The following is a 25,871-nucleotide window of genomic DNA, read 5'->3' as shown; positions in this document are numbered from 1 at the left end:
AATTACTTTTGCCTGATTAATCTTTTAGTCATTCTCTGCTGTTCTTTATATTCTGACCAATCACCTGACCTGTCACTCATCTTTGCGCAGTTATATGCTTTTTCCTTAGGTTTGATGCTTTCCCTAACTTCTCATGAGTAATGTGGTATATGAATTTCAGTGCCAGTTTGACACTAGGTATGTAGGCCGTACATCTCAAAGACTGGTGGATTATATCAAACAGCATGTCCCAGCCGCTGTTTACAACGGGCAAGGTACAGACTGTACTCAACCAGCCTGTGCTTGCAAAACTCAAAACACAGTGAATAAGGGTGTTACATTGGCAGTTTTCTAATCCTCTGGGACTTGTCCAGAATCCAAGGATTCTTGGAAGATTACCACCAGTGCAACCACTATCTCTGTAGTTACTTCCTTTAATATCCTAGGATGCAGCCCATTAGGTCCAGGGGACTTATTAGCCTTCTAGCCCCATTAGTTTCCCTAGTACTTTTTTTCTAGTGATAGTTATTGTACTTATTTCCTCCCCCACTTTTGCCCCTTGATTATTTAGTATCTGGTAATGTGTAATGAGGCAGGTTAATAAATGACCTCAGAGCAAAAGATCCCCTAGGAAATAGTGACCATAACATGGTAGAATTTAGCATCCAGTTTGTGAGTGAGAAACTTGGGTCGGAAACAACTGTGCCAAACTTAATTAAGGGTGATTACAAAGGAATAAGGGTAGAGTTGGCTGGAGTGGACTGGGCAAGGAGCTTAGCAGAAAAGATAGTTGATGAACAATGGCAGACGTTTAAGAAAATAGCTCACGATTCACAACAAAGAAATAACCCAGTGAGGAAGAAGGATTCTAGGATGAGGATAAAACAACCATAGTTAACTAAAGAAGTTAGGGATAGAATCAAATTGAAAGAAAAACATACAATGTGGCAAAGATTAGTGGTAAAGCAGAGGATTGGGAAAGTTTTAAAAATCAACAAAAGATGGCCAAAAAAAAAATCAAGAGAGAGAAAATAAACTTTGAGGTTAAACTAGCAAGTAATATAAAAATGGATAGTAAGAGCTTCTTTAAATATATAAAAAGGAAGAGAGAGGCCAAAATGAACATAGGCACCTTAGAGAATGAGGCTGGGGAAATCATAATGGGGAAGTAGGAAATGGCAGAGGAGTTGAATAAATACTTTGCTTCGGTCTTCATGGTAGAAGACACTAATAGCATTCCAAAATACTAAATAATCGAGACAAAGGGGGAGGAGGAAATAAATACAATAACTATCACTGGAGAAAAAGTACTCGAGAAACTAATGGGGCTAAAGGCTGATAAGTCCTCTGGACCTGATGGGTTGCATCCTAGGATGTTAAAGGAAACAGTTACACAGATAGTGGATGCACTGGTAGTAATCTTCCAGGATCCTTAGATTCTGGAAAAGTCCTAGAAGATTGGAAAACTGCCAATGTAACACCCTTATTCAGAAAGGGAGGGAGACAAAAAAACAGGTAACTATAGGTCAGTTAGCTTAACATCTGTCATTGGGAAAATGTTAGCCTATTATAAAGGATGTAATAGCAAAGCCTTTAGAAATACATAATATAAACAAGCAGAATCAGCATGGCTTCATGAGGGGGAAATCATGCCTGACAAATTTATTAGAATTCTTTGAGGAGGTAACAAACAGGATACATAAAGAGGAACCAGTAGATGTAATATATTTGGATTTCCAAAAGGCGTTCCATAAGGTACCGCACACAAGGCTACTTAGTAAGATAAGAGCCCATGGCGTTGGGGATAGTATATTAGCTTGGATAGAGGATTGGCTAATTAACAAGAAGACAGAGAGTTGGGATAAAGGGGGCATTTTCAGGATGGCAACCTGTAACTAGTGGAGTGCCACAGGGATCAGTACTGGGGCCACAATTATTTACAATATATACAAATGACTTGGATGAGGGAAGTGAATGTACTTTTGCCAAGTTTGCAGATAACAAAAATAGGTGGGAAGGCAAGTGGTAAGGATGATATAAAGAGTCTACAGAAGGATATAGACAGGTTAAGTGGGCAAAAACTTGGCAGATGGAATATTATGTGGGAAAATGTGAGGTTATGCACTTTGGCAGGAAGAATAGAGGAGCTGAATTTAATTAAATGGAGAAAGACTGCAAAAAGCTACAGCACAGAGGGATTTGGGGGTCCTCATGAATGAGTCACAAAAGGCTAGCATACAAATTCAGGAAGTAATAGGGAAGGCAAATGGAATGTTGGCCTTTTATTTCAAAGGGAATGGAGTATAAAAATAGGGAAGGAAATATTTCTAAAACTATACAAGACACTAGTTAGACCACACCTAGAATACTCAGCAGTTTTGGTCCTCCTATCTAAGGAAAAATATACTGGCATTAGAGAAGGTTCACTAGGTTGATAAAAGCAAAATACTGCGGATCCTGGAAATCTGAAATAAGAACAGAAAATGCTGGAAAAATTCAGCAGGTCTGACAGCATCTGTGGAGAGAAAAACAGAGTTAATGTTTCGAGCCTGTATGACCGTTCTTCAGTGTTAAAGAGGAGTAGAAATGTGATGAAGTTTATACTGTTTAAGGGGAGGTGGAGTAGGTGAAGCTGGATAGAAGACCAGCGATAGGTGGGGGATAAGGGGAGATTGACCAATATGTCAAGGACAAAGGGAGTGTTAATGGTAGTGGTAAGGGCTAAAGGAGGTGCTGATAGTGGCATAAAGGTAAGAAAGCAGAATGTGTTAATAGCAGAACAAGGGTAAGTACCCTGTGAAAGAACAACATGCAACAAGTAACATATGGCCCTTTTGGGATTGGGGTGGGGGAGGGGGCAGTGGTTAGGGAGAAAGGATGGAAAAAGGGGATAAAACAATGCATAAAGAATAAAAATGACAGTAAATGGGAAAAAAATGAAAACCAATTTTAAAAAAGGGGGATTAAAAAAGGGATGAAGATAGAGGAGAGAGTTCATGGCCTGAGGTTGTTGAACTCAGTGATAAGTCCGGAAGGCTGTCAAGTGCTTAATCGGAAGATGAGGCGCTGTCCTTCCAATTTGCGTTGGGCTTCACTGGAACATTGCAGCAGGCCAAGGATGGACATGTGGGCATGAAAGCAGGATGGTGTGTTAAAATCGCAAGCAACAGGAAAGTCTGGATCATGCTTGCGGACAGACCGAAGGTGTTCTGCAAAGTGGTCACCCAGCCTGCATTCGGTCTCCCCAATGTGGTGGAGATGGCATTGGGAGCAGCGAATGCAGTAGACCAAATTGAAGGAGGTGCAAGTGAAGTACTGCTTCACCTGAAAGGAGTGTTTGGGTCCTTGGACGGTGAGGAGGGAGTAGGTAAAGGGGCAGGTGTTGCACCTTCTGCGATTGCATGGGAAGGTGCCGTTGGATGGGGATGAAGTGTTGGAAGTGATGGAGGAGTGGACCAGGGTGCCCTGGAGGGAAACGCCCCTTTGGAATGCTGACGGGGAGGTGAGGGGAAGATGTGTTTGATGGTGACATCATGCTGGAGTTGGCGGAAATGGCGGGGGATGATCCTTTGAATGCAGAGGCTGGTGGGGTAAAAAGTGAGGACAAGGGGGACCCTATCACGGTTCTGGGAGGAAGGGGTAGGTGTGAGGGCAGAGGCGCGGACGATGGGTTGGACACGGTTGAGGGCCCTGTTGACCACAGTGGGTGGGAAACCTTGGATAAGGAAGAAGCGCTGTTTTGGAAAGTGGCATCATCGGAGCAGTTGCCACGGAGGCGAAGGAACTGAGAAAATGGGATGGAGTCCTCACAGGGAGCAGGATGTGAGGAGCTGTAGTTGAGGTAGCTGTGGGAGTCGGTGGGCTTGTAGTGAATATTGGTGGACGGTCTACCACCAGAAGTGGAGAGAGAGAGGTCAAGGAAGGGAAAGGAAGTGTCGGAGATGGACCATGTGAAGGTGATAGAGGGGTGGAAATTGGAAACAAATTTAATACATTTTCCAGGTCCAGATGAGAGCATAAAACTACACCAAAACAGTCGTCCTGTTACCAAAAAAAAGCAGTTGTGGGAGGGGGCCTGTTTAGGACTGGAGAAACCTACTCTGTTGCCTTCATTTTCTATAGGCCGTCTGGCATGCAGCTAATTCACCAGGCTTCATTCTCCTGATGTATTTCTCCTGCAGGATGAAAGAGAGAGACATGTGGGTTAGCATGGGTGTAACTAACAACCTATCCTGGTTAAGTCTAAAGGCCCCATAACGCTTCCCGGAGAGTGCTGGCCACCACTTGGATGGTCAGCGCTGCATGGCTGCCCGAAACCCCACCCACATCTTCCCCCTCCACCTGACCGATTGGGAGCAGCTTTGTCCATTGGACTGCATGCTGTGCTCTCAGCTCAGGTGTGGGTAGTCTCCTAACCCACACTTCAAAGCTGTGCTGTTAGCTTGAACCACAGGGGAGACTAGCCCAAGCCACGATGATGACTTTGCAAGGGGCTGTGAGCGCTTCCACCAGTAACTGCTCCACAACCAGCTTTAGCAAGGAGATTGTGCAACATGCCCAGTCGTCCAACTGTTCTGCAGTCCACTAAAACACTCATTAGTTTGCAGTCTGTGCCCGAGGGGTGAAAAGTCTGGAGCACTTGGTGCACTTCTGTTGAAGGGTCATGGGGACTCGAAACGTCAACTTTGCTCTTCTCTGCCGATGCTTCCAGACCTGCTGAGTTTTTCCCAGGTATTTCTGTTTTTCTTTTGGTGCACTTGCATGCCTCATTGTTGTTTGAGTGGACAGATAAGCTAGAGACCTGACACCACGCATGTCAATGTGGCTGCATCTGAACTGTCTCAGCTGCAGAGGAATGGTCTCTTTACACAAGGCTTCCCGAATGCGTTGCTGCTTCCCCCCCCCCCCCCCCCAAAACCACCCCTGTGCTTGTGCACTACCTTCAGCTGCAGGGCAGCCCTTGACCCCACCCACAAGTTGCCTCAACCTTGGAAGTCCAACAGGCGACCCTCGCGAGCTCTGCACAACATTACTGTGCACTCACCTCTGAGTTCCCCTCAAAGTGCAGCCCGCCAAGTGCATGCCTTATGTATGCTGTTGTGAAACGCAGTGGCGTGATTGTACACTGATGTGGACGGACAATCCAGTGGTGGGTGGGGTGGTGGGGGGGTGATTCTGGCGGGCTGGCCTTAGAATGATGTGCGGATGTATTACAATGCGGTTCCCAATGTCTGATGGCAGGAAACATGGCCCGCCATCAACAGGCTGAGCAGATGATCGCAAACTGGTTTTACAACATCGTGAAACCGATTTTTGGCCTTCTCACCATATTGTCTGCTCATGCCGCCAAAGATGCCTGATGCCAGCAGGCACGGAAAATCCCACCGTGTCTCTAATATTTCACAAATCAAGCTCCCACTGGTACAAATGTGAGGTAATTTTTCAATTAAAATGTAAAATATAGTACAACAATACAACAGCTTGCTGGCCAACTTAATTATCTGTCAACATCACAGTGCCTTTCATTTCCTCAGGACATTCCAAAGCATTCAAAACCAGTGATTACATTTAAAATGTGACATGGTTAATTTGCAGAGCCCCACAAACAGCAAATGGAGATGAATAACCATTTTATTTGTTTTGACATTGTTGATTGAGTGGTGGATGTTGGCCAGGACATCGGGAACACGCTTTCAAATAGTGTCACGAGGTCCACCTGAACAAGCAGTTGGGACCCCTGTTTAATGCATCACCCCAAAGGTGGCATATCTGACAGTGTAGCATCTGCTTAGTACTGCAATGAAGTGACAGTCTTGATCATGTGCTGAAGCCTTGAAATCGACCAGAAATTAAGTTTGTGAATGGAATATAGACATGTTTTCATGGGCATCAACTTTTAATTGGGGAACAGAAAGTTCATTGTGATAACAATTTGTCATTTGGTCTGCAAGGGGCACTCCCAGTATGCTGAATTCACCTGTAGCCCTTGAAGATTTCTCCATAATATCTCTCTTGTTTTATGTTTGTTGAAGAACTATTCACCATTAAATACCATTAGACAGTGTCTTCATTTTTTTCTAATTTTGTTTTCACAGCTTTTGAGCAGGAAAGATAAAACAACGTTTGAAAAATTAGAATACCTGGTGTCTAAAGAAGACAATTACAAGAGGCTCAGGGATTATGTTACTAGTTTGAAGATGACTCCATGTATTCCATATTTAGGTAAGGATTGCAGTTTTGAATTGTTCAGAAGCAGTGTTCTATCCAAATACTTGTTAAATGCTTGGACAAATTAGTTGACAGGCAAATAGAAAGTTACTGTTAATTACTGTTTGACACTCAAATGTGTTTACTATTTTGAGCAATGTTTTTAAAATTCGTGTTTATAGAGTGGAGATTTTGCCAATGATAAATGAAGTTTGATCATCGTGCTCTTCTTTACACAAGTTAATTGTCAACCATTGTTTGTGCACCATCACTTATCTCAATCATATGTCCAATTCTTAATATTATTTGCTTCCAACATTGACATGTTTCCTGAATATGTGCATCGAAAATGAGAGAGAAATTGCTTGAATCATTTTTATAAACTTGGGTGGAATATAAAGTTTATATTCCCACTATTTCCCAATTTTAGTGGGATGATTATAGAAAATTCCAGCACTGATGCTTTGTGCAATGCTTCCCAATAGAAGTGGGAAATTAGAGAGCTCAAGTACCCTAGTTGAGTTAAGAAAAGTGTTTATAGAAACCTGGGATGTGATTACCAGCACAACTCTGCTGAGATTTCGGATATGGGTTTACAAGTAATGTGTGGCGGAAAACAGACATTAAAATGTAGCATGTTAAACTTGGATTAGCCTTTCCATAGACTGATAATCTTAAATGTCTATCTCACCGTGTTCAATCACTTGTATGCCACGAAATATAAATGACAACACTGAATCATGCGTAACTTTTTTTTCAACTGCAGGATGTTAATGTGTCAGAACTAATTGGTGTTTCAGTTGAACAATTAAAAGATAAATTTGGCATTAATTTATGCTATAGTTAGGAATTTGTAGAGGTATCAGTTTTCTTTTCGGATAGAACAAAAATCTGTTTTGAGTAATCGAGGACCATGGGTGGGATTTTCCGGCCCCGCCCGCTGCTGGGATGACCGGACCCATTGAAAGTCAATGGACTTTTGGCTGCGCCACCAAATCACCCACGGCGGGTCCTGCCATGACAGGGCCGGAAAATCCCGGCCTTTATTTCTAACTTTAAAGGAGAATTCGTGGCCTGGATTTTGATCAGTTCAGTTGCTTACTGCAGCTGCGTGCTGCTAGTCATTCTGTTGGTTGTCTTTGTTTCACTATAGTTTGAGAACAGAGAGGAGCAGTTGTCTGGCTTGCATATAAATACTATTTCTATGGTAGATGAGTTACCTCTCTTTCAGCAAAATGGTGTGTCAGCATTAAATGTGAAGTTCTCCCAGACCTTAGGAATAATTAATGATGATCAGCAAACTGTCCATGTTCCCTCTGTAAGTGACCGTTTCCAGTTCTCCATCCAGAAGTTACAGTTTGGAGTTATCCTAAAACGGTGGTATATGGTTTGAAAAGGTTTCCTGACAGACTGCTTGATGCCCTTGAGCCCTACTTTTGTTAACTGTTTTGGCGTCTTGTGAAAGGCACAATTTTATCCTCCTTTGACACTGTTTAGATTTGAAAGGGTAGAGCAGCGCATAACACAAGTTAATGAACTGGGTTCTTAGTTACCTTTTTGTAGACCTGCTGTGCGATTGGAAGCCTATGGAAATTCCTCAGTTTTTTTCTCATGTAAAAGTATTTCGTCAGGATTCAGATTGTTTGTGCTGCAAAGAACTTGTATAGATTTCTGGACTTTTAAGTCTTTCAAGGAGACACTGAGTTATTACATGTAATAAACTAGTGAAATCAGATGTAGTTGCATTTACTTCTACTTTATAAATATGTTAGTTTGTTGCTTTGTTTGTTTAGCTTGCCTGAGTGTTACCTGTTTAACAATTGGAGAGTTCAAGTATTTATCTTCCATAGTATTTGTGGTCTGTATCTCATTAGTGAATTTGGCAATTGCCCACCCTGCAATCTACTAAACCAGATTACTGTGTGTGAGAGATTATTCTTTGCGACCTAAAGAGAGTAGATTTACGAATGATCACGTTATTTCACTTCGGGCGCTTAAAACTGTGCCTTAGGCATAACACAGTTTTAGAAAGAATTTTGTCCATTCATATTGCCGATAAGTCTCCATTTTGCCGAAAGACGGTTTTACACATAATTAAAGCTTCTTTACAGGTTTTTTTTTGCTTACTTGTTCCATGTAAAACCTTGAGGACAGTGGATTACTTAGAATTATGTAACCTTCCTTTGTACTGTAAATTCTATTTGATCCAAAAGATCTACACTGATGTTTATGCCTCACACAAATTTTCTTCCACCCTCCTTCATCTCACCCTGTCACCATTTCCTTCTATTTCTTTTTCCCCCATGTACTTAACTCCCTTCCGCTTTAATTAAATTGGGAACATTCAGTCATTTGCTGAACAGAAAAATGTTAATTTTAATTCCCAAGACCAATGTTCCCTCTAGTTTGTGTGGATGCACAGCAACCCGAATGTTTCCACACACAGGTGGCACACTAGTCACCCCCCTCGCGCGCGCGCCCCCCCCCCCACCACCAGTGTCCCTTAATTTATTCCCCAATAGTTGGTCACCATGGGTACGTTGCCCAAGAAGCCATGTGCATCTTCTCTTTGTTGCTGGGCTGAAGGAGATGTATATCTTAGGCCCAAGTGTTTGGAGGGGGGGTGTCATACCCTGGAAGATATGCTGGGGGTCCCCCAGAAGCCCCGATGCAAGGATGCAATTGTCTGGGAGCTGAAACTTTCATTGGGCAATTACCCTGCATCTGGAACACTCCCAAACTCCAATTTAAATCAGAGACTTTGGATGCTTCTGGTTCTCAACTTAATAGTTACCCAGTAAAAGTTAGAAAGATTAAAACCACGTCTAACTCCTGTGTAGGTCTGGTTCTTACCCCGCTTCCCACCACCAACCATCCACAGGATCCCCCAACTACCTCCCTCTGGATCCCTTCATCACCTCTCCACCACACCCCCCAGACTACCCTCCCCACTCCCCACCCTCCAACTAATCTCCTCACCTCCTTGGCTACCCTCCCACACCCAAATTACCTTCCCCACCCCCCTACTACCATCACAACCCACCCCCCCAGAATACCTACCTGACCCCCCCCCCCCCCCCCCCCCAACAACTGCCACCCGAACCACCCCGCCTCCCCTGACCCCATCTGGCAACCCGCACCCCTGACTACCCATCACCCCCCCTCCCCGACTGTCCCCCATAACCCCAACGCCCTGTTACCCCTCCACAACCACCTGATTCCCCTCCCACTGACACCCCTACAAAACCACCCTAACTCCTCATCCACTTAGCTTACACACTTACCTCCTCCCCTGTCAGAGTGACTGGGATCTTCAAACTTACCAGGTTTACAGCAACTAATGCCATAAAAATGGGGCATGGCTTCACTTTCCCTGACACTGCAGCTCTTCACAGGAAGGACTTCAGAGCTGCTGCACTGCACCTTTCTCAGCAGGCCCGGGTCAGAAGTTCGGGCAAGAAATGTGAAGCGCCAAACTTGGGTAAGGTTAAAAGGAGTGGAGTGGAAATCCGATGGTGATTGCCACTCCACAGAAGTTCTTTTTACCACTTTTTTGCCAGCCTGTGTTGCATGAAAATTGGGCTCACACTATAGTGGTGGTGTGGGAGAAAATTGAGTTGAACCTTTTAATTATACATTCCATTCTACATTGACAAATATAAACAGTTTGCTAGTTACCAAACAAGCTGATAATAAGGGTGTAGGACTGTGAATTATTAGACTCTTATTCAGATTCTGCTGTTCTCAGGGTGACCAGCATAAATTTATATAAGCGTTAAGATTTAAATATTGTGGCTTTTAGTTTATTAAGCATGTTGGAAAAATCTTGAGTTCAGTGACGAGAGCTCATGTCCGTGCAAAGTCATTTGTCTTTCCACGAATGCTGCGGTTATAGTATAAATGCAGTCTGAACCCAGAACGAAGGCCATGACCAAGACAATGGGGCGAAGAGAAGTGATGCTGTCTATCAAAGAGGCTTTGCTTAGGTTTGGGGTTACTTTGGTCCTTTGCACAAGTTTAGACCTAATGAATGCACTGAGTGACCACACATTTCCTGTTACGCATATAGTAAACACTTGACTTGTCTTTTTTCAACTCTGATGTTTTGTGCATAATAAATCTACAATATAAGAGTGTTCTTCCAGATTTAGACTGTAATTTTTGTAGTTTTTCTGATGGAACTGCAAATAAGTTACCTGTTTGTCTGTGAGGTAAATCTATTTCAGCCTGGTTTCTGAACTGTGGCCTGAAATTTGAAATATTCCGAACTGCAGCTAAGAAGCTGTTACCTGTTCAGGTAATAGGCAAGGCAAACGTAATGTTGGCCTTTATTTCAAAGGGAATGGAGTATAAAAATAGGGAAGTCTTGCCAAAACTATACAAGGCACTAGTTAGACCACACCTAGAATACTGTGAACAGTTTTGGTCCCCTTACCTAAGGAAAGACATACTGGCATTGGAGGCAGTCCAGAGAAGGTTCACTAGGTTGATCCCTGGTATGAAGGGATTTTCTTACGAGGAGAGGTTGTGTAGGTTGGGCCTGTACTCATTGGAGTATAGAAAAATGAGAGGCGACCTTATGGAAACATATAAGATTCTTAGGGGGCTTGACAGGGTAGATGCTGAGAGGTTGTTTTCCCTTGTGGGAGAGTCTAGGACCAGAGGGCATAATCGCAGAGTAAGGGATCACCCATTTAAAACAGAGATGAGGAGGAATTTCTTCTCTGAGGGTAGTCAATCTGTGGAATTCTTTACCGCAGAGGGCTGTGGAGGCTGGGTCATTAATTATATGCAAGGCTGCGGTAGGCAGATTTTTAATCAGTAAAGGAATCGAGGGTTATGGGGAAAAGGCAGGAAAATGGAGTTGAGGATTATCAGATCAGCCATGATCTCATTGAATAGCAGAGCAGATTCGATGGGCCAAATGGCCTACTTCAGCTCCTACGTCTTATGGTCTTATGATCTAAAAACATTTCAGAGACTGGAAATCTAAACTAAACACAGAAAATGCTGGAAACACTCTGTCGATCAGGCAGCATCTATGGAGAGAAAAACAGCTAACTTTTCAGGTTGATGATCTTTCATCAGAAAAATAGAACTCTGACTAATTCAGAACAAACTTCAAAAAAAAAGGCAGTCAATGTGTGACACACAGAATCTGCTAAAACTTTTTGTTTCAAATGTTTTTCCCTTTTTGTGCCTTTAAGGTTCCGCCGCCCACCCCGCCCCCTGCTTATGTTCTTGAAAAAATGTACAAACACAAGCTGTCTCTAGAAATTCAGTTTCAGCAGCTTTCTCAAGATTTTGAATTAAATTCTGTGTTGTCTCAGTCTCTGATCATTTCAGTTTCTAGCAGTTGACTGATTGCTCTACCATGCAGTGGCAACTGAATAATGACTTCATGAAGAAGTATTTAGAGCTACTTGTATTCTAGGCTTTACCACCAATATCCAGACAAACACGCAATCCCACAAGAATCAATAAAGAAAGCTATTAATCATCAGTCGGACTGTGAGCCTGGAGGGCTGTGTGGACTAGGATGCTAGCCAAAGTTATGCACAGACTGACTCAGAAAAACAGCAAGTGACAAAACCAAGGATATTTTCTTCAAGCTTATGCAGTGAGTGTAGCCTGGCAACAGTAAAGGAACATAAGTGTTTGAATTATGAATTTAGATCTAAAATATTCAAGTAATCTTTTTCTCTATTCATAAATTACAGAACTCACAAGAGCTTGTCATCGGTTGTTTCTTGTGTCTTTAATTGTTTTAGTTTGTGCCTTTAATTGAAAAACAAGTAAAGTTTCTTTGTGATTCAATCAGCTTGAAAGAGACTGCATTTCGCAGCACAACCTGAGCACCATTAAGTACCATAATTCAGTACATTAGCTATAGCTCATTCATCAACTTCACAAAAGTAATTTTCACATCATGCTAGTTAAGAATGTCCTACAGTTTTAGAATATCCCGTTGTTTCTTTCTGGCTTCCCCTTGCTATTTCCAAGAGAATAAGCACAATTTTTACAGGCTTATTTGAACCAGGTATGTAAGAGAGAGCAGAATGTGCTGCAAATCAGGAGATCACAGAACAACCTCAGGCAAAAAGGAAATCCAGGCAACGAGAACAATCACAAAGGCACTTAGCTGAACAAAAATAAGGAGCACAATAATGGATATGGGGATTGCTTGGATTGGAGAAGGGTTGGAAGGATGTATCTAAAACCAATACTGGATCCACTTCTTTGTCTTTGGGCAAACATCATTTGGATTTGTGCACAGGAAGTATGATATTGAGATTTGCTAATATCTCAGAAGTTTGGTACATTGTGAGGAAGACCGTAAGAAAAAACTCAGGATGACATAAGCAGGTTGGTTAAATAGACAGGTAAGTAGCCGACAATCCTTAATGCAGAGTAGTGTGAGCCCTGCAATTTGGAAAGAAAAGTGAGAAATGAGAGTGTACACTCATTGGAATATGCTAAAGGCTATAGATAAGCCGAACCATCTGGGGGTGCAAATATATTATTCCTTGAAAATACCAGTGCAGGTAAGGAAGCCATTAAAATAGTAAGGACTATTCTAAGTTTTTAAAAATAGGAGCTTCGAGGAGTTATGAGAAAGCCGAACAAAACAAAGTGCGGTAGCGGGCGGGAAAAAGGTTATTTTACCCACTGGCCTCAATGGTGGATTTTCGCGCCCTATCGTCCATTCCCGCCTCATTAATTATGCAACCACAGGAAACATGGCATCTCGCAATCAGGTGGCCTCCGATTTGCCCACGTGGCGGTGGCAAAGGTGGTTAGTGCCAATGCTGCAAATGACGTCAGCCATCCAGTGCAGAAAACGGATGAACGACCTCATCCGTGCCGCCAGGGTAAGACAACCATCTTATCACTCTTAACTCACACACTAACAAGGCCATCACACATTCACTGGCATCTCACTCATTGCCAGCTGAAGGGACAACACTACTCTCTCACACACACAACCTCACATCTCCATCTGGTCTCATCTCCTCTGGAGACTGCCTCCTCAGCCTTCACCATCTGAGGCCACTTGCACAGATCAACATGTGACCACGCACACACATCCTGGGAAACCCCCCCTTCCCCAGTATATTCCTTGCTCTGCAGCCTCTTCCCTTGCCTGAGGCCACTTCTCCCCCTTCCCTTGCCTGAGACCTCTTCTCCACCTTCCCCAAGCAAGGCCTAAACCTGCAGCCATTAAGAAACCATTCCTGCCTTACAGCTGGTCTGGTAAGTAGAAACCTGCCCGTGAGCCCCCCTAAAAATGATGTGGTGCTGCCTGTGAAGCCTGGCACTGATGACCGTGAGTACTGCCAGAAGCAAGGTAGGCAAACAAACCTCTTAAGTCCCGAGTGAAGTGTAGCTAGCCAGGTGCACATGCTTATGTACAGTTTGGTGTGCAATCACGGCGACGTGCCTGGATGATCCAGCATGGAGGGATGATTCCGGCGAGCAGATCTAATAATGAGATGCTAAAGTATTGAAATTAGATTCCTGACCTGTGGCAGGAGAAATGATGGGTGGTTTTGATGGGTGGAGCGGATGATCACAAACTGGTTTTGCGAAGATGTGAAACCGATTTTTGGTCGTCTTGCCATATTATTTTCCCACTCACCCCCCCCCAAACCTGCCATGACGCCCGATGCCATCAGGGCCTGAAAATTACGGCCATTGGTTAAACCCAGTTGGAACAGTGTGTTTCATTCTTCTATTTGTGAAAAGGGCATCAAAACCAGTGTGTACACTCTGGATGAGACCAGAGGTGAAAAACAATAGTTATGTGGAGAAACTAGAAATACTGGGACTGTGTCTATTAGAGCTGATGCCATGAAACAAGGGTCAGCTTGGTTCCCTAGCACCATCGAGCAGTCAAGCACAATCGATGTCCCTGGCCCTCTGGTTACATCTGCATACCACACCAGAATTAGTTTGGGAGCGGCACAGAGAGACCTGGGGATGGACATGACCGTAAGAAACATTTACTTGGATTGTCTATGTGTGTACGATAAAGTGCTTTGTGATATGAAATCCTGTGTTTGTATTTATGCTTTTTTTGTTGTACCTCTTTAGAACTGTGGAACTTAGTTGGCAGAATTCCCTCCATACTTCCTTACCGATCCTTGGAGGGTGGCACAGTGGCAATGTTACAGAGGCCCAGACTAATGCTCTGGGAACACGGGTTAAAATCCCGCCACAGCACCTGGTGGAAGTTAGATTCAATTTATTAATAAATCTGGATTTAAAAACTAGCCTTAGTAATGGTGACCCTGAAACCATCAAATTTTCTTAGGTAAGGATATCTGCCGTCCTTACCTCACCTGACCACATAATATGGTTGACTCCTAACTGTCCTCTGAAATGGCCTAGCAAGACACTCAGTTGTACCAAATTGCTACTGAAAAGTCGAAAAGGAATAAAGCCAGATGGGCCACCCGCATCAACTTACAGAAACAACGGCAGACCCAGCCCAGTCAACCTTGCAAAGTCCTCCTTACTAACATCTGAGGTTGAGGGGTGGGGAGGAGGGGCTTGTAACAAAGTTGGGAGAGCTGTCCCATGGATTAGTGAAGCAACAGCTGAATTATACCTTGCAGCTAATCTGCCAGACACCACCATGTGGCGTTTCACCGTGGTATACAGTTGGAAGGGTCCTCAACATTGACCCTGGATCCCATGAAATCTCATGGTATCATGTCAAACCTTGGCAAGGAAACCACCTGCTAATTACCACCTTCCATCCTCCCTCAGCTGATGAATCACTTGGAAGAAGCACTGAGGGTAGCAAGGGCACAGTATGTACCCTGGGTTGGGGATTTCTGTGTCAGTGGCTCAGTAGCACCTCTATTGACCGAGCTGGTAGAGTCCTGAAAGACAGATTGGCCCTGCAGCAGGTGGTGACAGCCCACAAGAGGATAACGTGACTTCAACCTCACCAATCTACCTGTCGCAGACGTATCTGTCCATGACAGTATTGGTAGGGGTGGCCACTACACAGTCCATGTGCTGACGAGGTCCTGTCTTCATTATGTTGTGTGGCACTAGCACCGTGCTAAATGGGATAGATTCAAAACTGATCTAGCAGCTCAAAACCAGGGCATCCATGAGGTGCTGTGGACCATCAGCAGCAGTAGAATTGTATTTAATCACTATCTGTAACCTCATGGCCCAGCATATCCTTGACCCTACCCTTACCATCAGGCCAGGGCATCAACCCTGGTTCTGTGAGGAGTGTCGGAGAGCATGCCAGGAAGAGCACCATTAATATCTTACGTGAGGTCCAAACTGGTGAAGCTGAAACACTGGGCTGGAGGCATGCTAAACAGCAGAAGCAGCATGCGATAGATAGAGCTATGCGATGGCACAAAGAATGGATCAGATCAAAGCCCTGCAATTCTGCCAGGCTTGAGTGGTGGTGGACAGTTAAACAACTAACTGGCTCCACAAATATCCTACCCTCAATGATGGAGGAGCCTAGTACATTAGTGCAAATGTCAAGACTGAAGCATTTGCAACCATCTTCTGCCTAAAGTGCAAAGTGGATGATGTAGGCATCTTGTTGAGGTGCCCAGCATCACAGATGCCAGTCTTCAGCCAATTTGATTTACTGCATATGATATCAAGGAAAGGTTGATGGCACTGGATTCAGGAAAGGCTGTGGACCCTGAAAGCATCCCGGCAGTAGTACTGAAGACTTATACTTCAGAACTAGCCATCCCCTAGCCAAGATGTTCCAGTACAGCTACAATACTGGCAACTACCCAACAATGTGGGAAATTGTCCAGTTATGTCCTGTCCACAAAAAGCGGAACAAATTCAATCTGGCCAATTACCACCCCATCAGTCCACTCTCTATCATCAGCAAGGTGATGGAAGGTGTTGCCAACAGTGCTGTGAAAAGGCATTTACAGAGCAATAATCTGATCACCCATGCTCATTTTGGTTTTTGACAGGGCCACTCGACTCCTAACCTCAATACGGTGGTTCAAACATGGGCAAAAGAGCTGAACTTGAGGGGAGGCGAGAGTGGCTGACCCTGATATCAAGGCAGCATTCGACTGAATATGGCATCAACCAGTCCTAGCAAAATTGAAGTCAATGGGAATCGGGGTGAAAACCTTCCACTGGTTAGAGTTAGTTTTAGTGTCCTGGCTCCAACCATCTTCAGCTACTTCATCAATAACCTTCTTTCCATCATGGGGTAGAGATGTTTACTGATGTTTCCAGTGTTCAGGACCATTTGTGACTCTTCAGATATTGAAACAGTCCGTGTCCACGTGCAGCAAGACCTGGACAACATTCAGGCTTGGGCTAATATATGGCAAGCAACATTCACAGCACATAAATGTCAGGCAATGACCATCTCCAACAAGAGAAAATCTAACCATCTCCCATGGACATTCAATGACATTATCATCACTGAATCCCCTGCTATCAACATCCTAGCTAGAAACTGAACTGAGCCAGCCATATAAATACTGTGGCTATGAGCATAGGTCAGAGGCTAGGAATTCTGGGGTGAGTAACTTGCCTCCTGACTCCCCTAAAGTTTGTCAACTATCTACAAGGCACGAGTCAAGAGTGTGATGGAATACTGTCCACTTGTCTGGATGAGTGCAGTTCTAACAACACTCAAGAAGCTTGGCACCATCCAGGACAAAGCAGGTCACTTGATCAGCACCCCATCCACAACCTTGAGCATTCACTCCCTGCATCACCACTGCACAATGGCAGCAGTATGTACCATGTACTGCAATAACTCACCAAGACTCCTTTGACCGAACCTTACAAACCAGTGACATCTGCCACCATGAAAGTCAAGGGCAGTAGCTGCATGGGAACACCAGCACCTGTAAGTTCCACTCCAAGCCACACACCATCCTGACTTGGAACTATATCGCTGTTTCTTCACTGTTGCTGGGTCAAGTTCCTGGAATTCCTTTCCAAACAGCAGTGTGTGCATACCTAGACCGGATGGACTCCAGTGGTTCAAAAGGCAACTCAGGGATGGGCAACAAATGCTGCTCTCACCAGCGGCACTCGCATCCTGTGAAAGACTGAAAATATTACTTCCTTAAGCATTCATCTTCTGAAATATCCGAGAGGGAATGACATTACCTTTGACTGTGGTGGTTGGCCATCTTCTCCTATGGCTTGAGCTCATGCTGTGTGGCAATTATTTTTTTTCCTTTCATTGTAAGGATATACATGACAGTTGCTATAATGAATCTCATGATATGGGCACAGTGACAGACTGTTGGAACAAAGGAGGTTTCCCTATGTGAGTCTGCTGATATTTCAGACAAAGTTTGTAGCTGCTCAACAGAAAAATAGAAAATGTGTGGCACAGAAGAAGGTTATTCAATCCAAGATGTCTTTTCCAGCTGTGAAAGAGCTATCCCGCCGAGTTGCACTTCAAATGCTATTCACATATCCTATAAATATGTTGAGACTTACTGTCTCTATCACACTTTCAGACAGTGAGTTTCAGACCTCTCCTTCCTCTGGGTGAAAAATGGCCTCCTCAAATCACCCCGAATATTTCTACCAATTACTTAAACCTATTTCCTCTAATTAATGACCTCACTGTTGAGGGAAATGGATCCTTTTCTATACACTCTAGGTTTCTCATTATTTTATATCTCCCCTCAGCCTCCTCTGTTCCTAAGAATACAATTGTAGCTAACATTCTCCATTCTTATGTTTTATGAACTCAACCACTACCCTATGTCATGAAGATATTAATGTATATAATGTTATTGGAAATTATGTTAAATTGGACTTGTAGTAGGGCCTGTGTCTGTGGGTGTGTGTGTATCTTAATTGGAGCCAGCTAGTCCGGTTACTTTGATGTATAGCAGTTTTGAGATGTTAAACAGTAAGAGACAGGGCACCTTTGCATTTTGTTCAATAAACCATTCAAAGATTAGGGGTGAAATCTTGGACCTAGCGAGGAGACACCAAGCAATGTGTTTATATTACTAATAAAATTGGTACTATGAAAGGGGTTTATTGTTAAATGTTTAATTTAATTTATTTAAAAACCTCTGGAGGCTTGGTGGTTTCATTTCTGAATTCAGAGCTACATCTCAAACATAGCAATTGAAAATATAGATTATGACACTAGTTTAAAGTTTCCCTCTGGGATTTTAAATAACTCAGTCTTTACCAACGGCTGTGTCATAACACCTGTTTGACAAGTTGTTGCAGGTGATAGTGTTTTTTTCTACAGGATTAAATTGAAATGGAAGCAAGCACTTGTCTTTTGCCTCAACTGAATATCTTTAGTAAGCAAGATATGCTGAAAAGTTCTTAAGGAAAAGGCAACATAATGTTGAGTATGCAGACAAAATATACATTAATGAAAAAAATATGTAAGAGAAATGAGCAGTTTCCAAAATAAACAAATAAAACAATAGAAGTGCAGTGCTTGGAATGTTAAATTAATACTCTGGAGAAATATTCACCTGTGAAGATAATAACATGCTATCCAATTTCTTTAATTACTCGGTCTTGAACATGGGCAAATGCAACAATTAGAATGGGACTAAAAATGAGCATAGAGGTATAAATAGTCTTCAAGCGAAAAGAAGAGTCATTGTAGCAATGTGCTGCTACAGGATAAATGTTTTTTTTAAATTGACTCACAGGATGTGGGCAGGCAAGGGCCAGCATTTATTACCCTCCTCTAATTACCCTTAAGAAGGTGGTGGTGAGCTGCACAAGCTGAAGTTCATGTAGTGAAGGTACTCCCACAATGTTGCGAAGGAGGGAGTTCCAGGGCCCTGATCCAGCATGATGGAGGAATGGTGATGTATTTCCAAGCCAAATGGTGTGTAACTTGAAGGAGAACTTGGAGCTGGTAGCCTTCCATGCACCAGCTGTCCTTGTCCTTCTAGGTTTAAGAGGTCCCTACTTTGGAGGCGCTGCTGAAGAAGCCGTGGTGAGTTTGTGCATTGCACTTTGGAAATGGTATACACTGTTGCCACGGTGCACTGTTGGAGAAGGGAGTGAATATTTAAGGTGGTTGATAGGGTACAATCAAGCAGGCTGTTTAGTCATGAATGATGTTGAGCTGAGCACATCCAGGCAAGTGAAAAACTTCTCATCGCACTCCTGAATTCTGCCTTGTAAATAGTGGAAAGGCTTTGGGGAATCAGGAGTTAAGTCACTCACCACGTAATACCTAGCCTCTGATATTGTAGCACATGATTTATATGACTGGCCCAGTTAATCTTATGGTTAATGATTGCTTCCAAGGTGTTGATTATGGAGAATTTGACAATGTTAATATCATTGAATGTCAAGGGGAGGAGTTTAGACTCTTACTGGAGTTGGTCATTGTTTGGCACCTGTGTTACAAATGTTATTTGTAACCTTTTCGCCCCAACCTGAATGTTGTCTAAATTATGCTACATGTGGGCATGAGTGCTTTATTTTCCAAAGAGTTGTGAATGGAACTGATCACTGTTAAGTCATCAGCAAGCATCCCAATTTCTGACCTTATGATGGAGGGAAGGTCATTGATGAAGTGGCTGAGGATGGTTAGGCTCAAGACCCGACCCTGAGAAACTCCTGGAGTGGCGTCCTGGGCCTGAGAAGATTTGCCTCTGAAAACCACAGCCGTTTTTTTTATATGCTTGCTGTGACCTTAGGTATTGAGTTTTCTTCAATTCCCTTTGACTTAAATTTTGCTAGGGCTTGTTCATGCCACACTCGATCAAATGCTGCTTTGATATCAAGGGCACTCATTCTCACCACACTTTTGGAGTTCACCTCTTTTGCCCGTGTTTTGATCTTGGCTGTAATGAGGACTGGAGCCAAGTGATACTGCCAAACCCAAACTAAACGTCATTGAGCAAGTTTACAAATAGTCGTGTGGTAGTACAGAACTTGATATTGTTGATAAAAGAGATATGCTGCCTAAGCCTTTCGTCTTGCACTCATCAGGACAGACCACAAGAAAATACCAACAGTAAAGGGAACAATAATTTATACTGCATGAGAAGAGAATGCTGATCGGTTGGCAAGTGGACTCTGATTGATAGAGGCTTGCCATGGAGAATGCAGCAGGGAAAATTTAACTCCCAAGCTTTTGTTCAAATTAAAACCAGGCAGTTCGACTCTGATTTGTTAACTGTTCCCTGCTTCCCCTAATTGTTCCCTTTATTGTTGGTAATCTTGTGATCTGTCTGATGCATGCAAAGTGAAAAGCTTAGACAGCATGTCTCTTTTTTCAGCAATATTGAGCAGCCTATTGGTGAGTAAAATGCCGCTGGATTGCACTGCCGATGACTCCTTCCATCATCACGTTGCTGACGATTGAGAGTAGGCTGAGGATTTGGTAATTGGCTGGATTAGATTTGTCCTGCTTTTTATGGACAGGACATATGTGAGCAATTTTCTACTTCGTCAGGCAGTTGTCAATGTAACTGTGCTGGAACAGCTTGGCTAAAGACGTGGCTATTTCTGGAGTACAAGTATTCAGCACTCCAACTGGGATGTTGTTGGGGCCCCATAACCTTTGCTGTGTCCAACGCGCTCAGCTAGTTTTTTGATATTGTGGAGTGAATCAAATTGTTTAATGACAGAGACCTCAGGAGTAGGTCGAAATGGATCATCAACTTGGCACTTCTGGCTGAAATTTTAGATTGCATAAGATTCAGCCTTGTCTTTTGCACTCATGCTGGGTTCCATCAACATTTAAGATGGGAATGTCTATGGAGTTTTCTCCTCCTGTTGATTGTTCAGTTGCTTACCATCATTTGTAAATGGACTTGGCAAGACTGAAGAGCTTATATCTGATCCATTGGTTGTAGGGTATCTTAGCTCTGTCTATAGCATGCTACTTCCACTGTTTAGCATGCATGTATTCCTGTGTTGTAACTTCACCAGCTTGGCATCTCATTTTTAGGTATGGCTGGTGCTGCTCCTGGCATGCTCTCCTACACTCCTCTTTGAACCAAGGTTGGACTCCTGGCTTGATGCTAATAGTAAAGTGAGAGATATGCTGGACTATGAGTTTACTGATTGGGTTGGAATACAGTTCTGTTGCTGATGGCCTATTGCACTTTATAGATGCCTAGCTTTGAGCTGCTGGGTCTGTTCTGATTTTAGTCCATTTAACATGGTTATAGTCCACACAACATAATGGAGGGTGGCCTCAGTGTGAAGGTGTGACTTGGTCTCGAATTGGACAATGCAGCAGTTACTTATTCCAATACTGTCATGGACAAATGCATCTGCGACATGTAGATTGGTGAGGATGGGGTCAAATAGATTTAAGGAATCTGCCTGATCAGTCATTTGAGGTTACTGAGGTATTCTTGGTAATGGACATTGCAGACCTTGCAGACACAGTTTATGCTATGCTCTTGCTATCCTATCTTGCTTTTTCCAAGTGAGGTTCTGGATGGAGGAGTGCCGATTCATCCTCTGAGTGAGCGTGGGAGGTGGTAATCAGCAGCAGGTTTCCGAGCCTATGTTTGACCTGATGCCATGAGACTTTATTATTGTTGAGGGCCTTAATGACTGTATGACACTGTTCCACCACATCTGACCCAAGGATGATGTTGGAGGAGTCTAAAAAGTGGACTGAAAATTATGTTCCTTTGAGTATGACCATGGCCAGTGTTTTCTGTGCCCGCTGGCGTCGGGCGTGCTCGGTGGTGTGAGTGGACAATATGGCACGACAGCGTGAAACCAGTTCACAATCGTCCGCTCAGCCTGCTGATGGCGGGCCACATTCTCCACCATCGGATGTCAGGAGCGTCATTGTAATATATTAGCATATTATTATTGGGCCTGCCTGCTGGAATTGTTCCCCCCGCCCCCTGCTGGATCATCTGCCCACGCCAGCAATAAAACACGCAGGTGTAGAACATGTCTTGAAAAGTGTGACATGCAGAAGTGGGGACTTACCCACCAGTGTCTTTTTTCCTTCATCCATGGGATGTGGGCTTTGCTGGCTGGGCCAGCATTTATTGCCTATCCCTAGTTGCCCTTGAGAAGGTGGTAGTGAGCTGCCTTCTTGAACCACTGCAATCCATGTGGTGTAGGTACACCCACAGTGATGTTAGGAAGGGAGTTCCAGGATTTTGACCCAGCGACAGTGAAGGAATGGCGATATTTTTCCAAGTCAGGATGGTGAGTGACTTTGAGGGGAACTTCCAGGTGGTGGTGTTCCCATGTATCTGCTACCCTTGTGCTTCTAGATGGTAGTCCTGGGTTTGGAAGGAGCTGTCGAAGAAGCCTTGGTGAATTCCTGCTTTGCTCACATTACGGACCTCAGAGGAGCAGAAGATGCTGGAGCCCGACACCAACTGGAGAAACGTCCATGGCATGCTGGGTGGATTCTCCTGGACATGGCTTTGCTGTGAAGCAGCGTACGGAAGTTGGATAGTCACCGTTGATGTTCAAAACAGATGATGGCCAAGGGGTGGGAGAGGAAGGGCCAGGATCAGCTAGGAGAGGAAGTAGTGTCCGGAGGGGTGCGGGAGGCGAGGTTGGGACGGGGGTTGGAATGAATGTGTCAGGATGGGGTGAGGTTGGAAGGGGGGAATGAAGGTGTTAGGATGGGGTGAGGTAGGGAGGGTGGAATGAAGGTGTCGTGGGGGAAGGTTGAGAAGGGAGAGAGAACATGGGGAGGAGAGGGTAACGGAGGAGAAGATGGCAACTGGGGAGGTAGGTGTAAGTGGGGTGGAAGGTGCAAGGGGAAGAGTGCGGAGAGGGGAGGTGTCCAGGGGGAGGAAGGGATGCAGAGAGGGGAGGGAGTAATGCTGGAGGAAGAGGTAAGGCTGGAGGACGGAGTTGGAAGGGAGAGGGACTTAGGGTGACAGAAGAGGTAAGACTGGAGGAAGGAGTCGGGAAGGAGGAGGGACTAACCAGGGGAGGGGAGGACTGGGTGGGAGGAGGTGTTCTGATGGGAGGGGGTGCAAAGGGGGGAAGAGGTGCAGGGGGTGTGGGGATGCTCAGGTGAACGTGCACGGGAGGGGTCAGGTAGGTCCATGTCTGCCCCCTGGAGAGTGAACTGAGTGGTGTGGCGGAAAGGTGAGAATGATCAAGGGCAGTGTGAGGCGGGAGGGCGGGGGTTCAACTATAGCAATAGAAGGGATGGCGAGGGTGGTTGGTGGGGACCCGGAAGCAGACATGGACTCTGGGTTTGGGAAGGAGGAGGTCAGGGCGGTGAATGTGCTTGGGGGTGGGATTTTCGGGAAGGAAGGAAACGTGCATGTTCATCTGGACACCCCCAAACGAAAAGAGTTGGGACTGGCATGTAACGGAGGGGAGGTGGAATATGATGCCGGGGATGTCAATTGTGATGGGGGAAAGGAAATGGGCGACTGGAGGAGGGTAAAGAATGGGGGAGTGAAAGTAAAACCGAATTAGCACCACGCTGTCCAAATCGAAAGTGCAGCATTCAATACGCTCAGGACATTGGGATGAGTGTGAAATATGAAGGATCTGCGTGCGTGGGAGAGTGCTTGCACGAGGCTCAAAAGGCCCTGCCACACAAACACTTTTCCCGCCCGAATCACTCGTGGGCCGGCTGCTCCCTTTGTGGTGACAGGTCTTCCAGCTGCTTATTTCCACCTCTTCATTGGAGGATGAGTCCTCTTTGCTACAGGTGAGGATGTGGATAAAGCTGAGGGACTGGCTGGTTGAGTGTGTCGGTCCCTTGGCAGAGCTCCCTGTCAAGCAAAGTAGAGATAAGTCATGCATGGCAGTAGAGTCAAAAACAGGAGAAAGAACACTCACAATTGCATTGAGGGAGGGTTCATGTGGTGCAGGATCCTCAGGTGGGTGTTCGCCACCAACCGCACCGTCGCTGCAGGGCAGGATCCACATCCTCACCAGTCAGCATGATGGCACGCTCCTCAAAGTGAATGAGGGGCCTAATGTGGACCACTCCACCCCCGGCCTGGAACCTCTGCTTGCTTTGTGAGCAGGCTTCTCTTGCATGGGGACAGATGGAGAAAGTGTGAGCAGGATACATGGCAATTCATGGAATGTTTGTGTGGTGTGCAGTGCCATGGACAGGAATGAGGTTGTGAGCTCCAGAGGATGGAGATGTGAGGTTGTGTGTGAGAGTTAGCGGTGTTGTCCCTTGAGGTGTGAGATCCCTGTGGATGTGTGATGGCTTTGTGAGTGTGTGAGTTGAGAGTGATGGGAAGAGTGAGTTACCCTGGCGGAATGGATGAGACCATTCATCCTGTAGTGGCACTGGGTGGCTGCCCTCTTTTGCATTGGTGCTGACCATTGCTGCCATGCTGGATTAGTGATGCCGCTGCCTGTCCTGCGGTCAGAGCAGGGGTAAGAGGACATCATGGCGGGCCTCCACGCCGTCCAAATGGCATTCCAGTGGCGCGATGCTAAACCTGGGGGCTGCAGTCTTTTGAATTTTCGTGGATATCTTCCCTGCAGCAGTCGTGGGCTGGAAGCACTGAGATGTGTGCTTGCAGCTAGACTTTAAATATGGTGCCCAGCATGCTGAAGCGGTGAGATGACGGCATGGTGGGCGAATGAGAGCTAGCCAACCGTGGAAATGACATGTTTCCCAGCAATGCGTAAGTAATGCGGCGGGTTTACAATGATACGTCATTTAACTCGCCCACTACTGCACTTGGTGCAAATATGGGACGATTCTACCCTATGTCAGACTGTTGCTTGACTAGTCAATGGGACAACTTCCCAAATTTTGGCACAAGTTCCCACATGTTAGGAGGCAAACATTACATAGTTGACTGGACTGGATGTATCTTTGCATTATCTGAATTTAATTCCTTGGTCTGCCCGTTTTTAATCTTATACTTTGCTATAGCGACTTGATACAACTGCTAGACTATTTCACAGGGTAAGAATCAACCACAGTGCGGCAGGATGTCAGTCACATATAGGCCAGCCTCGCTAATGAACGTGAGTGAACCAGATGGATTTTTATGACAATCTGGTAGCTTCATAGCCACCATTACAGGTGCTAGCTTTTTACTCCAGATTTATTTATTTAATTGATTAATTAATCATTTTTAATTTCCCTAGGCGCTGTGGTTGAACTTGAAGTCAGGTCTCCAGACCACCAGTTTGGATTACTGGTCACGTAACCGCTATGCTACCAATGAAAAGCACCACCTCAAGTTCTGAATGTGTTTCTCACAAATGGGATTGAACTGTTTGTCATTGTGTATATTGTTCCTGCCGAAGATATAAGGGTGTCATGTTTAAAATAAATTGTTTTAATTTGGATGTAGAAGGATTATTTCAGTCATCACTTCCCATTATGTGAATGCCTTTTAATAATACTAAAATAATGGCCTGGAATTTCATCCTCAAGGTGGGTGGGAGGGGAGTCAGGAAAACTCCTGGCTCAGCCCGCCCAACTCGGGGGAAAGTGCCCACCAAGGCGGGAGCTTCATTGCTGGGGCCCAGCTACAAGTTGGAGTCAGGCCAGCCAACCCAGGAAGAAGTGCAGAGGCAGCTGCTGGGTGTGGAGGCAGGTTGTCTGCAAAGCCCACCTTGGTGTCATGGGACCGAGGAGAGACGGTGGCATAGTGGTATTGTCGCTGGACTAGATGCAGAGACCCAGGGTAATGCTCCGGGAACCCGGGTTCGAATCCCACCACAGCAGATGGTGGAATTTGAATTCAATAAAAGATCTGGAATTAAAA

At 44.7% G+C, this 25,871-nt stretch overlaps 1 protein-coding gene across 12 annotated transcripts in view; it reads left to right on the top strand.

The window, feature by feature from the left end:
* The window catches only part of ralgps2 (Ral GEF with PH domain and SH3 binding motif 2), a 674,317-nt gene that overhangs the window by 285,097 nt on the left and 363,349 nt on the right, over positions 1-25,871 (top strand). For all 12 annotated transcript variants that reach the window (XR_013579343.1, XM_078561532.1, XM_078561535.1 and 9 more), the window contains one exon: positions 6,075-6,201. Coding sequence is in view for 11 of the 12 variants with exons in the window: in XM_078561532.1 (XP_078417658.1) it covers positions 6,075-6,201 (127 nt within the window). In the remaining variant the exon portion in view is untranslated. The remainder of the gene's footprint in view (positions 1-6,074; positions 6,202-25,871) is intronic.

Source organism: Cetorhinus maximus, chromosome 17, assembly GCF_964194155.1.
Source record: "Cetorhinus maximus chromosome 17, sCetMax3.hap1.1, whole genome shotgun sequence".
Classification (NCBI taxonomy): domain Eukaryota; kingdom Metazoa; phylum Chordata; class Chondrichthyes; order Lamniformes; family Cetorhinidae; genus Cetorhinus; species Cetorhinus maximus.
The sequence above is the reverse complement of the archived record's forward strand: the minus strand, read 5'-3'. Positions and strand labels throughout refer to the sequence as shown.